The sequence below is a fragment of the Teleopsis dalmanni genome, chromosome X (genome assembly GCF_002237135.1).
Source record: "Teleopsis dalmanni isolate 2A chromosome X, ASM223713v2, whole genome shotgun sequence".
NCBI classification, from domain to species: Eukaryota; Metazoa; Arthropoda; class Insecta; order Diptera; family Diopsidae; genus Teleopsis; species Teleopsis dalmanni.
The window spans coordinates 29,794,201-29,808,030 of NC_051848.1; the positions used below are offsets into that span (position 1 = coordinate 29,794,201).

General features: G+C 30.2%; 1 protein-coding gene across 1 annotated transcript; it reads right to left on the reverse strand.

Annotated features, from left to right (window-relative positions):
- Positions 1 to 10,958: 10,958 nt before the first annotated feature.
- On the reverse strand, positions 10,959 to 11,524 carry LOC119662789 (E3 ubiquitin-protein ligase NRDP1-like). Its single transcript, XM_038072544.1, has one exon. The coding sequence runs from the start codon at positions 11,350 to 11,352 to the stop codon at positions 11,008 to 11,010; it is 345 nt and encodes a 114-aa protein (XP_037928472.1). The 5' UTR covers positions 11,353 to 11,524; the 3' UTR covers positions 10,959 to 11,007.
- Positions 11,525 to 13,830: the final 2,306 nt, after the last annotated feature.

Genomic DNA, 13,830 nt, shown 5'->3' on the forward strand with positions numbered 1-13,830 from the left:
GAAACGATTTATTATATAACTTTAAAATATAAGTTTACGACCCTATAATTTTTTTTTTGGAAAATTTTTGAGCCTTTGTCGATCTCTTATTATTATTTTATTTTATAAATTACAGTTAAAATATAGTTAAATTACATAGCAAATGCTAATATTAATATCAATCTACGAGCAGACATTGGGTTTCGCGTAGGGACCAGGACTCGTTGTGACAGGTCAGAGATCGTTGCAATACCATTGGAGTACTTAACTTGCCTTCTCAACATATTCTAGTAGCTCAGTACAAACCCTTATAGCCTTATTAAGTTGACTCTATACAAGGTGTAATAAATGATTTAAGTACGATTCTCTCAAGAAGTTAACGCTTTAATTGGATGGAGCCATTCAGTGGCATAGCAACGGCTTAATCGTTTCTTCCACACCCTCATTTTGATAGCTTTTACACAAATCTCTACTGCGGATACCTAATTTCATCGATTGCCTACCTTAACTATGATCTACATATACGAACAGATGTCAGCAGACAAGCACCACTTTATGTTAGACTTTAAGGCATGTTTATTTTTTCTATGGCACATAATTTTATTATTAATTTAATATTACATTAATAAATATTAATTAAATTAATAATTTAATATTTTCAAAAATGTGTATAAATAAAATTAATATATTTTTATGTTGCGAACATTTTCGTTTATAAATTCATTCATTGAAACGTAATACCAACTGTACACCCACTAAAGTGTTTTACAGAAGGAGAGATGTAAAAGATTTGTAAATGAAATGTTCGCAAAAAAATGGAATTAACGCGAGAAAATTTTTAGTGCGATGATCTATTACGACTTTCGACGTGGATTATCAAGACAAGAGTTCCTCGATCTACTTACTTCCCCATTTGGCAATGAAGTAAAATGTCCATCATTTGCCGCTGTGAAACGCTGATGAGCAGTTCGCTCACTGATCTCATTGAAATTCGCGAAGGTCATCCAAAATCAGTTATTCCGTTTTTGTGCCAGAAAACATTGATGCTGTGCAAAAACTAATACGAATAATGCAAGATCGTCATACGACATACTGTGAGATCAAGGGAAGCCTAGGGCGTAGGCACTAGTTCCACCACGATAATTTAGCCATGAGAAATCCCATCCCCATTATTTGACAATATAAGACATGTTTGCTGAGACACGTTATTGACTATGGATCTTGTAAGTGGGTTTTTGTATTCATATAAGACGTTTTACAATCTATTTTGAAATTCTATAATTTCTATCCTGACAACCCAGTTCAATTCCAATTCATATGATTTAAGTGTTAGAAGTTCCTTTAAAACAACCAGCGCCCGCTGTTGTTGATATTCCTAATTACAATTCTTCCAGGTAGTGGTTTAAATAATAAGGAGATTTATATAAAAAAATATTTATTGAATTAAAACAAACATATAATACACATATATATAGAACCTTTATTTAGTACGTGGTTTTTTAAAAATAATGACAATAAAATAAATAAATAAATAAAATGAATCTGCTAACAAACACCATATTTTTGTTAAGTAAAATTATGCAAATCTTCCTGCATAGACTTCCATCCAATCTGCTATTATAAAATGCATTATATATGCATGTATCCAAAATAAAATTTCACGAATTGTCACATCATGAGGGTATGAGGCTATTTCATATTTGAAGAGAAGATAATTATTTAGAGTTGTTTGAAAGCTATTGATATATTTGGGTCAACAACCCTTTCAGCCTTTGGAATAAACATAGAGTGCCTTATACAGCCTTATTTTGACGAACAAAAATAAAGTTTCAAATAAGTTTTCATGAAAAAAGAAAATTATTTATCGAATTTATAAATGTTTTAAATATTTAGTTTTCAATTACAAAGCCTATATCTAAGGCCCATGTTATACAGAGTGTCACGAGGAAATCAAAAGTAGATCTTACGGGCTATGACGACAATACATATTGTGTAGAGTGTCACATCTGTTTGTCATTTTTGTATTTACCATAAATTTTGTACTTTTTCGTTGTGAGAAAATATATACATACATACATACAACACCGCTTTGACTGAGTGACGAGGTACAGATAGGCTCGGCTCTCATGACCGAATTTTAACCGATATTTTTTTCTCTCACTCTCAGTTTTTTAATTTGCATTGAAAGCAACAAGAAATTTGATTTTGACGTACCCGTGACACTCTACATAACAAAAGCCTAATAAAAATCACCCTACAATTACGACACTATTCTAATCGGTTCATATTTAGCGGTTTATTTTTCCACAGTCTCGGTTTTGAATGTCATTATAATCGATTCTGTAGGTTTAATTTCTTAGAACTCTAAAAAAATTTAGCCGTTATCATAGAGAAGTGATGATCTTTGTGAAATTTCTTATTCCTAATATACCTAGACCAGGTCACATGTTTTATCTAAGTAAATCGTTATGGACCTCTGCTTGAGGTATTCAAACGTATTTTAGTATAATCGTAGTTTTATTTACGGTGCATGTTATCTGCCATATTATTATGTATATTTTATTATGAAAAACTTTTAATCAAAAATTGACAAGGAACAAAAGGAATGAAATTTAACAATCCTAAGCAGCCTTTTATTCTTTAACCGTCCGTCGGTACACATGGCTGGTTGCAATATTTTTTTGTCAGTTCTGTTTCAAGAAACAGAAAGCAGACAAAATAATATAATCTAAACGTTATTATAATAATAGTATATTAAATATAATATACTAAATAACACTAATAAAAAATACATCATTTAATTAGTGGTAAAACACATTTGGAACTTATCGAAAAATAGTGCGCAAATTACATACATACATATGTATAATAAATAAGAATCTTTTTCAAGATTACAAAATAGTAACTCCCAATAATTTAAAATGTGAATAAATAAAGTTTTTGTAATAAATTAATAATTGTTAAATTTTTGTTATCAAATCCTGTAAGAACTATAAAGTACATAGAGAGAGAGAGAGAGATAGAGAGAGAGAGAGAGAGAGAGGGAGGACATATGATATATGAGTCTCAAAATAAACTAAAAAACGAATTTTGTGAGTAGGCAGTATTAGAATGAGAAATTTGTCTCTTAAAACAAAACAAGAATTTAAATATCTAGATATAGTTTTAAGCATAAACAAAGTCCTTTTTTAGGTAATACTAAAACGTAGTGAAAAAGTTAATAAATACAGATTATTACCGATAAACAACACAACTAAAGGCACATTCCTCACATATAAATGTGAAAATTAGAGTTTCAAGAAAATTTAATGAGACTTCTCAAAAAAATATTATATATGATTTCATTCTTTTGCAATGTTTATAAAATCATAAAAGTAGCGGTAGTAGAGAGGTCCATTGAGAATGGGAAATAAAAGCGCCTCCGAATAATTTTTGAAGCAAAAGCTGAACAATTTAGAAAGAGAAACCGACTGCGAGGCATATTTCGAATAAAAAAGAAGATAAGAACATAAGAGACTATGAGATGCAGTTAAAAAATATACTGGATTGGAGAAAAAGCAGACCATGGTTCAGTAAGAGTTTTTAAAATGCTTAGAGAATTAAGAGTTTTCATAAAGATTTTCACCGATCTTAATCATATTTAATGGATCCTGTAGTGAACATGGGTGTCGATTGGAAACGTATATCTTATTATTTATAACCCACAATCGTTTTAAAACCGCGTATATCAGTTATGGACTCTATCACGAAAAAAAAAATTATCACAAGAAACAGTTTATCAATTCAAAAATTTCATTAAAAATTCTAAAATATCATATTATTTTATAACTAAACTAATGAATCTTCGTTCTCGAGTATGCTCCATTTTATACTGATAACACAATTATATGTAACGACTGATATAATAAATACGCTTATGTTGATCAAAATGTAATGAAATTTTGACAGTATGTCAGTGAATGAACTACCTTTCCGATGCATACAATTGTCAATAGATAAAAAAATGCAAATACTTATTTTTAAAGTCCTGTTTACTTCGAAAAAAAAAACCAATACAATTAGAAACATAAAATCTATATATGATAACGGATTTTAGTGTAGTCAGCTGTTTTGGGGTACGTTTTCCATGACGCTATGTAATATGCCAATTGGTAGTGGTTTTTATGAAACAATTCTAGTTTTAAAGTCCTTTATCTCTAACAAAGCTATATTATTTAAAATAGCTATCAAGGAAATCAAAATAGTGCCAATAAAATTCATAGAACATTTGAAATATAGATACGTATTAAGTTTTTGCTGAACTAAAAGACAATGCATTTATTAAATACATAGTACGCTCCTTTCTCTCATAAAAATAAAGAAGAACCAGAATAAAAAGGATTACTGAGATAATAAACCACGATTAACACAATCCAAATCACTTATTGGTACCTATAACAATAAGAGATAACAGGATTGTATGAACCTATCAAAAGAAAAAAACTCAGAATCATCACAGGAATCCTAACAAGGCAGTGTAAACTAAAATACCACCTTACGAGACTGGGCATACATACGGATGCAAACTGTATATTCTGTGAAGAGAATGAGGAGTCGGTCACACATGTGCTGTTAGAATGACCTGCGCTAATGCACATACGAAATAGGCTCCTGGCAATGTATATTCTTACGGAAGTGGCAATAAACTCTGTAAAGTAGGTTCTATATTACTTTTTATTAACGCAACAGGGCTTAGAGACCTATTCTAAACCCAGAAGGGGGCACAATAGACCCGACGTTCCCAGTGCCACATCCCCTAACAATAATAATAATAATATATTTAATTATTTAAATTTAATAAATTTATTTAAATAGTAGATTTCTAGCAAAAAGTAAATACATTTTTACTTATAGGAATCATATATTTTGTCATTTAAATTTTAACCTCACACAATTCAATCAAAAGATTTGCTGTGCATGGGCGTTAAGCTCACAACAGAAGAAAATCGGACTTAAAAATAAAAATAAATACAAATATAAATGAACGGACTGTAAATAAATCTCTTCGTAAACCCTTTATGGATTGAGTTTGTTGTTTCTCATGCGTGCTTAACCAAATTTTGATTGGGTCTTATTTTGAGTGTCGTTCCGGCAGTCAAAGTTATGCCAGCTTAGGCTGCCAAACAAAAGCCTTCGAATTCAATTCGACACGCAATCACGTAGAACCAATCGTTTATAAAATTAATTTCAAGCTAAAATGATCTGCTTTGTCTGCAGATACTCAAATTCAAAAAAAAAATGATTTGCATAAAACGAAAGTATCTAGAATATTTAGATACGCATGCGAAACTAATATCTCTACTTTCAATCCACTTCAATAGTGAAGTTAATCCGTAGTGAACAAGTCCATTTTTAAAAAGCTTCTTACTGTTGGATACAAAAAAGAATATATGTAGCAGTTTGAGTGAAACAGAAAATTGAAAAGAATTATTTTTTAATATTTTTGATCTCCTATAGATCAGGTATAGATTTTTTTCTTTATAGCGCAAGGATGAATTTATTTATTTAAAATATAAAATAATCCTTTATGATTTAGGATAAGTACATTATTGCAATAAAGAAAATATATTAAAATGCAATTTTAAGACAAAATGTAATAATATATATTTTCTAACGATGAATGGATGTAGACATATTTTTTCCATTGATATTAAAAAAATGCAAATAAAACGTCTCTAAATAGTCGTTAGAAAGTACATTTAATGCTATAATTCTTTTGCAATCAAAACAAGTTAATTTAAATAGAACAATTAAGCAATAACATAATTATAATAGATAGCTTAATTTAGAACAGCAACTTTTCATGGTGTTATTTAAACCAAAATGATATACCATATACCATTGCTGTCCAAAGTACGGCCCGCGTCTAAGTTCTAATAATCTACGAAAATTACTCAAATTTTCTTTTGGTATACTGGTAAAAGTACATTATTTTATTTCTATGGTATATCAAATAAATGAAGTTAAATTAATTAATTAATAAAACTAAATTTAACATTATAGTCGAATTAATATTTTTGTCGAAAACAACTATGAACGTATATATTTGTTTCTGTGGTCCTCTGTACAGTGATTTGTATTAGCCCGCGATCGCATCTGGTATAGACCATTTTATTAAGAATGGCCACTGGAAAATAAAATATTGAACACTAAAGAAATAGCTGGTTTTATAATGTGTTTTGTTGTTACATTATTGTACTTCTTCAATATCACTATATATATGGTATATAACTCTCTCTCTCTCTCTCTTTTATCCTGCTTAGGGAAATACGTGTGTTAGAATGATCGTTATGATCGTTTGAACTGTTATATATTTTCGATGTTATGAGCGACTATTGTGTATACATTAGACAAAATTATTTTGCATTTTTTTACGTTAGAAGTGATTATAAACTTGAAGTGAACTTGATAAATTCCACCAACTGTCTTAATATAAAGACAGTCGCAGTATCAATATTGGGTGTAGGAATCGAACTGTACAAATGATGCTATTGTCTATTTTCTGAGCCTCGTTCATAACATTTTATTTATTTTTTAGTGTCTTTAATTTATTTGTACTATCCTAAGACAGTAAGTAATACTTATGAATATTTGAAAGCATAACAACGGGAGAAAATTACCCAGCACTGTACACGTACCCCTTCGTCTATTTGCTTCTCTTGGCTTGAAATTATCTTAAAAAAATTAACTTAAAACTACTAAGTTATTGGGCTGAAATCTTTTTAGCTGAGATTAGATTTTTATAAGTTCTAGCAGTTCCAAGCTGTACCAATGGAGTTTGGAGAGAACTGCAGGCGAAATGTGTATGGTATGTTACATACACGGTTGCCACTTATGGTACTTTAGTACCAAAATTGGTACTTTTTTTTCTGTTTGGTACTCTGGTACTCATGTTCAAAAAATGGTACATTTTAGGCGACCCAACTTTATTGTGGATATTGTATTGTTTTATACTTTTTGTACATTTTATATAAATTGTATTTTCTTATAAAAAGACAATAGAAAAATTTTGGTCCTTTTTTTACAGAAATGGTACCTTTTTAAACCAATTTTGGTACAGAAAAAAATTTTCAAGTGGCAACCGTGGTTACATATCTCCAGTTTTTCCATTCATATGCGTATTAATGGAGTATGCGAATGGGAGAGAAACATTTGAGTGAAAACGTTAAATTATTGCAATTTTAGATTTGGAAAGTGGCCTACATAACTGAATATTATAAAGTCATAAGAGTTTTAGAATTGCTTTATAAACAAATTATTTGTTGTAAAGGGAAACCTTAGAATATGGACCAATGAAACAGTCCCTTTTGTTAACAAAAAATCAAATTCTTTTCTTTTAATAAAAATACTTGCTTCAATGTCAGTTGCTTATCTTACTGTATACCAAGTTATTTAGCGTTACCATCTGGAGAAAGCTATTATTCAGTTGTACCGATTTTGTGCATTTACTTGCATTTTTAAGTCCAAAACCAGTTTTCTAAGTACAAAGCCCAGTTCGGAGATCGAATCAGTTTATTTCTAGATTTCTATGACTTGCAAGTCATTCGAATTTATTAGGGGCAAATTACACAGCTTTCCATAATAACACCAAATATACAAGAAAATATTATTTATATAGTTATGGTACAAGGCTTCAAAAACTCAGTAACGGCCTATTTTTCTTACTTAGGAGAAAATAAATTCAAGCTTCCAACCATCAACAAAACTTAATTATCACTAAAACAATGCAACATATACATAACACCAAAAATAAATTAAAGTGAAGTGAAATGTAATATAACAAATAGAAATATACTAAAATTACGTATGAATAAAAAAAAACTAACAACTATTAAAGGAAAGCTCGATATAACTAAAACGGGTGACTTAACCATCTATACAGCTTATTACTCAAACCGATGTAATGAGTGGTCCGTGGGGATGAGTTAAATCGCCACTTAGAATATATAAATTTCTCAATACTTTTTTTGTATAAAATTTAATAGTGGATTCTATTATTTTTGAACAAGAGAAAACCAAAACAAATGACAAATAAAGAAATTCAACCACATATTATAGTTATTTTGGAGCTAGTGCACATTCTGACCCCTGGTAATGCAACGATTCACTAGTTGAAACGAAAATCCACTGCTTATGCTTGCTGTGTATGAACAAATTGAGAGCAACGAATTATATTCTCTTGTTTTTAATATTATGTCTCTTTCACAATAGAGCGTTGATTTGGCGAATATGTAAAAACACACAACAATATGAAGAAGATCAAGTAATGTTAACAGATATCGATTTTAAATATGTAAATATGTAATATAATATATAATAATATCTAGAATTCATATAATTAATAAGAGAACGGTATACATAAGTCATTAAAACACACTGCGATGAATACGAATGAATGTGTCCGAACTCCATGTAAGTACCAAATTCAGTTAAAATAATAGCGTATAAATCATACATATTTTTTTTTTTTCATTAAAGACAAGGTTGCAACATCATCTATAGATCATCATTTAAATCCCTAGGCGATCTGATATAACTACAGCACAATCAGTTAGAAAGTTATTTATTAATATGAAAATAATCAACATATATTTAAATAAATATATATATAATAATATATAAATGCATGTTTTATTTATTATTTTTCAAATCAAGAACTAGTAAAAATAATAGCGCCGCGGTATATAGTGCGGGTACAATTTACACCATTCTCCCCTTATGAACTATATATTAGAAGAGACTAGTGCTGCGGTGTATGATACGGGGACAATAAACACCCTTCTACTCCTTATGAACAAGTGAAAAGATTAGTTCCGAGGTGTTTCGTTGCGGAACAATTGACACCAGCAATGACAACTCAATGTGAAAATCACCTACGTAAAGTAGACTATGTAGCGACTAGTACTATACACCTGGGAACTAGTGAATTCACTAATTCAGAACTAGTCGCAGAAGCTGTTGCGATATTACTGTAACTATACCTCATCTCCTCCTCTTTTCCACCAGAAATCGGAATTAATTATCAAGTAGCCACTAGTGTGTATAGCGCTAAGGAATTTATAACTTCTCATATAAAACCCATTGTATTGAATAAATTTCAAACAGATATGGAAAAATTAATGGAAATTTCACAAATTTTTTTATTATTTATATTAAGAAATTCAATTTTAAATAACAAGAAATTATAGCTCTATTAAACTCTATGAAGAAACAAAAATTGCTGATTTACATAATCTTAGATAGGCTAAAGTGTAAACGGTCTCTAAGATAATCTGAAGTCTACACTAACTAACTAAATAATTAAGTTTACTATAGAATGTCAAAGATACCTTAAGACTGGCAATGTTTGTTCTATTTAGAAAAATGTGACAGGACAAGTAGGCGGACTGTAAATTTTTTCAATAAGTCAAATATTGAAAAAAAAAATTTTTATTATAAAAAAACGTATGAATCGGAGTTGTAGCACAGATTCATCAAATAATATTTAAAACATCTTAATTATTATATATATTTGTTGCAAAGAAAATATTTGGATGACTTGAAGATGGGTATTAACGTTGAATTATTTTTGGATGATAAAATCGAGGATTTCGTATGTGCAATTTGTCTTAATGTGTTATCCCATCCAACCAGAATTGGAGTGTGTGGTCATTATTTCTGTGGCACTTGCGTACGTGAATGGTTCACTTTAAATAACTGTTGCCCATTATGCCGTAAAGTATTCCACGCTAGTGATTTCGTCAATCTAACCGGACCGATGCAACGTGTATATAAACGTCTAAAGCTAAGGTGCGAGTACGAGGGATGCAATACTGTCACAACAATTAGCGGCCTGAAATCTCATTTCAAACGTTGTGCCTTCAAACCCAACCCTGTGGGCAAGTGTGTTTATTGTAAACGTGAAATCTATACCCCACTCCATTGTTGTTGGAAACAAATAGTCTCGCGAATTGTTGAGTTTGAAGAATGTGACTACAATCACTATGATATTTCCGGAAATTCGGTTGAATATAGTGAAGCACTATTGAATCGTTATCATATATTAGAAATTGGTTTGGCTAAACGTACAGCTTTTCAAAAGTATTTAATTTGTTGTGCCATAAGCGTTACTATTCGTTACCGAAAAATAAAACGCTATCTCCATCATCGCCTCTAACTGCAACTTACACCACAAACTGAAGCATACACCTATTATCAACTGAATGACGTGTGTATGTTTCAAATAAACAGTCAACAAATAAACAGAAGAGGACGTGACCTTGAATTATCAGCAAACTACAATAACATATCTTATACAACTTACACCAAAGATGCCTGACTCTGTTCTAATATTTATATATAATGACAAGACACCGCAGAAATTACTTTTCATTGTTTAAAAAATTTGATGCTACATTTTTGAAAACCCAGCGAAATTGTGGTAACATTTTCTAGATCCATAAGATACCTATAAGTTACAACCATTGCAAATGCGAGTTGCATTTATCTAAAGGTAAAGTTTTTCATTAAATAAAAGTTTGTGAATATTACAACAAAACAAATTTCTGCTTCATTTTCAGTTATTGGAGAAGGAAAAAGTTATGCACGCAAAATTCTTGCTAACCAAAAAATTTGATGATAAAGGAAACCAAACCAAATTATTGCTCAATACTCAGTTTTAGACGAAACTAGCAATATTAAAAAACATCTTGCTACTTCTGTTAACTTGTTCTTTATTTATTAAAATATCTCTTGGTTTAATTACTTTTATTTTATAAATTACAAAAATAATTGTATTTACCAACAAAAATTCAAACCATTTTATTATAAAGTATATAATGAAAAAATTACTAATGTACTATAAAATGTATCTTAGTTAAGTATATCTTAACTATTATGCTTTTGTTATAATATAATATTCAAAATTTTGTGTTATAAAGACTTAAAGACTTAAAAATAAATTTTGTTTTTTTTCGGTAAGAGATGAAATTTTCTTGTAAGATCCATTAACTAGTCTTCTGGCTTGGGCTTATAAGCACAACGCTTAAGGTGAGCCTTTCGCCCACCCACTGTTATAATTGTCATGCAACCCTCGTTGTCGCACTTTAGCTTAAAGTTCAGATAAGTGTTGTACAGCTTCCCTCTGAAATTCTTTAAGTCCCCCAAACCAAAACTGGAGCGACACATTGGACAGGAGCTGTGGCGCTCTCTCCATTCTAGTATACATGCCTTACAGAAGGTATGCCCGCAAACTTTAATTGTAGATGGGTTTTCATACCCATCAAGGCACACCGGACATTCGAATCTTTCAACTTTACTTTGGTCTTCTAAAAAATTGTCAATATTTAAGCCCATTTTTATTTTTTGTGCTTGAGGCGATCAGGAATATTTTTTTTCCGAAAATACTAAACTAAAATGTGAAGATATTTGTTAGATGCTTGAATTTTTATTTAAGAAGCTTATTTACAGTGACTTTTCCCAAAGTTTTTTAAAATATATCACGCGCTTATAAATTCGCGGTACTCGGTCTTGCTCTATGTTCGACAAAATAGCGTCGCAAAATTGTCGGCATTGCCAACATTAAATATTTTGTACTTGATGCGCTGTGACGACAATAAACATGTTTTGTCATGTATTTACCATGTTATGTTTATTATTATGGGCCTATTTACACTATCATTAACATGAACATGAACTTGAACTTAAAAACCGGTTACTTATAGAAGAGAGAGGGAAGAGAGTGTAATTTGAGTTCATGAATTTCACGCAATAAAATTTGCTGCGTTTCTTTAGCTTGACACGCATACATATGCACTGTTATGTTTATGTTTACCTTTCAATACGGAGTACTTTAAATTTCTGTGCTATCGCTAACCGATTTTCAAGTTCATGTTCATGTTACGTTCATGATAGTGTAAATAGGCCCATTGGTTTAGTTTTAAATGAATTTGTTTCTGTTTGTTTCTTTTGACTGTATATATTTTAATAGTATTAAAATAAATTTAAAGTATTTTAAAAACCGTTTTAAGGTACGCTTAAAAAACGAAAGTAAACATATTCCACGAAATATACTATTATTTATATATAGTATATACATTTATCACATACTTTATTTAGAAGCTGAAGAATTCGACGAAAATTTTAACTTTATAAACGATATACTAATTTCCTAGTACATAGTATATTAAAAGTCTATTTCTTCACTGGTAAATGTTAATATAGCGTATGTCTAACGCGACATATATTTTGCGGACTAGCAAATATTCTGTGAGCCTTCTTGACACGAAATTTCATTTACTTCTTACACCCGTTAACTGAGAGTACACTTGCAATATATGCAGTCAAAACAATCTTTCTTTCATCTATTAAAAATCAGCTTGTGTTACCGGTCTTCATACGCATTGATTTTTTTTAGTCTATTTTTATTCATAGATCCATTTTGACGATTCGCAATTTTTACTACATGTGATAATAGGAATAAGAGGTCTGTGGTTTGTGTAGCAAAATTTTCAATAAAATGCCAATAAGTAATATTCCTGTCTAATTTCTTTCACCGTCTTAACCAACGGTGAAAATGTACTTAACATTTTCTATATATTTCCTATATACATTTTCTTTATATTTTTGTAATTACTTGGAACAAGAATTCACTCTCTGAATTTTAATATTATAAACTCATATTATAATTTCAAATTATAGAATCAGACACATTTTTTATACTCAAAAGCAAATTCTCAAGATTAAGTAAGATTTAATGAATGTTATTTTTACACCCTTGACATATGTATATTGGGCAAAATTAACATTTGCTGCGTTCGAAACTAATGCAGATTTCCGAACAAAGCAAGGACCCAACTTTTAAATTAATAAACATCATTGTTTACATTCGTATCAGCTGACTGGTATAAAATTTCGTCGGGTGATGTCACTTGAGTGGTCGAATAATCATCGGTTGCTATATTTGTAGCCGAATATGGTGATCGGCTATAATTTTATTGCTTGTGTAATATAGTCGACACGGTGGTCGTCACGCGACGGGTCGTATAATCATCGGCCGCTATATTTAAACCCGAATACGGTGGTCGGCTATAATTTTATCACGTGTGCAATATAACCGACATGAAGGTAAAATAATATAAATAAAGCAAGCATAAGCAAGGTTGTATTTTATTCAAAATTTCAAAAGAATAAAGTTTAAGGAGTAAAACAAATCATTTTTCTAAACGTCATTTTAAATAAATAATTTTTTGAGACTTTATAAATTTATATATACATATGTATATATATCGATATATGTGTGTATGTAAATATATGATTAATCTTACATCTAAAAAGCTATCCATATTCAGATTGCAAATATAGCAAATATATATATATGTATGTATATACCTATGTGTAGGTATGTGTATAATAACAAAACATGCAAAAAATTTCAATAATTATTATACTAAACTGTATATATTAGTGTGAATTCTTTCTTATTAGTATCAGTTCGGCTAATTGCGCTATCTAACTTATGTAAGCGCTGTTTTGGAAACATTGCATTGAACTATTGATTTATTTGGTTTTGCTCCATTTATTTGCCACGCTTTACGATACTCCAAATATGGATTGCATTAAGCGCCACTCAAGAAGAAGTCGCCACTACTGAATGCAAACTTAATGTTGAGATAAAATTTTTAAACACTGAAACCAGTATCCAGTATCATAAAGCATTGAAAGTCCTTGCCCGGATACTGTGTCACAGTGTTTTAACGTTTTTTTTTTTCTTGCAGTAAATTAAAATAGGTTTTTCTTTTGGAGGTAAAACGATCTTTCGGGTATTACGTTTCA

Excerpts from the sequence above, each read along its gene's own strand:
- LOC119662789 (XM_038072544.1), bottom strand. The coding sequence starts at position 11,352 with ATGGGCTTAAATATTGACAATTTTTTAGAAGACCAAAGTAAAGTTGAA.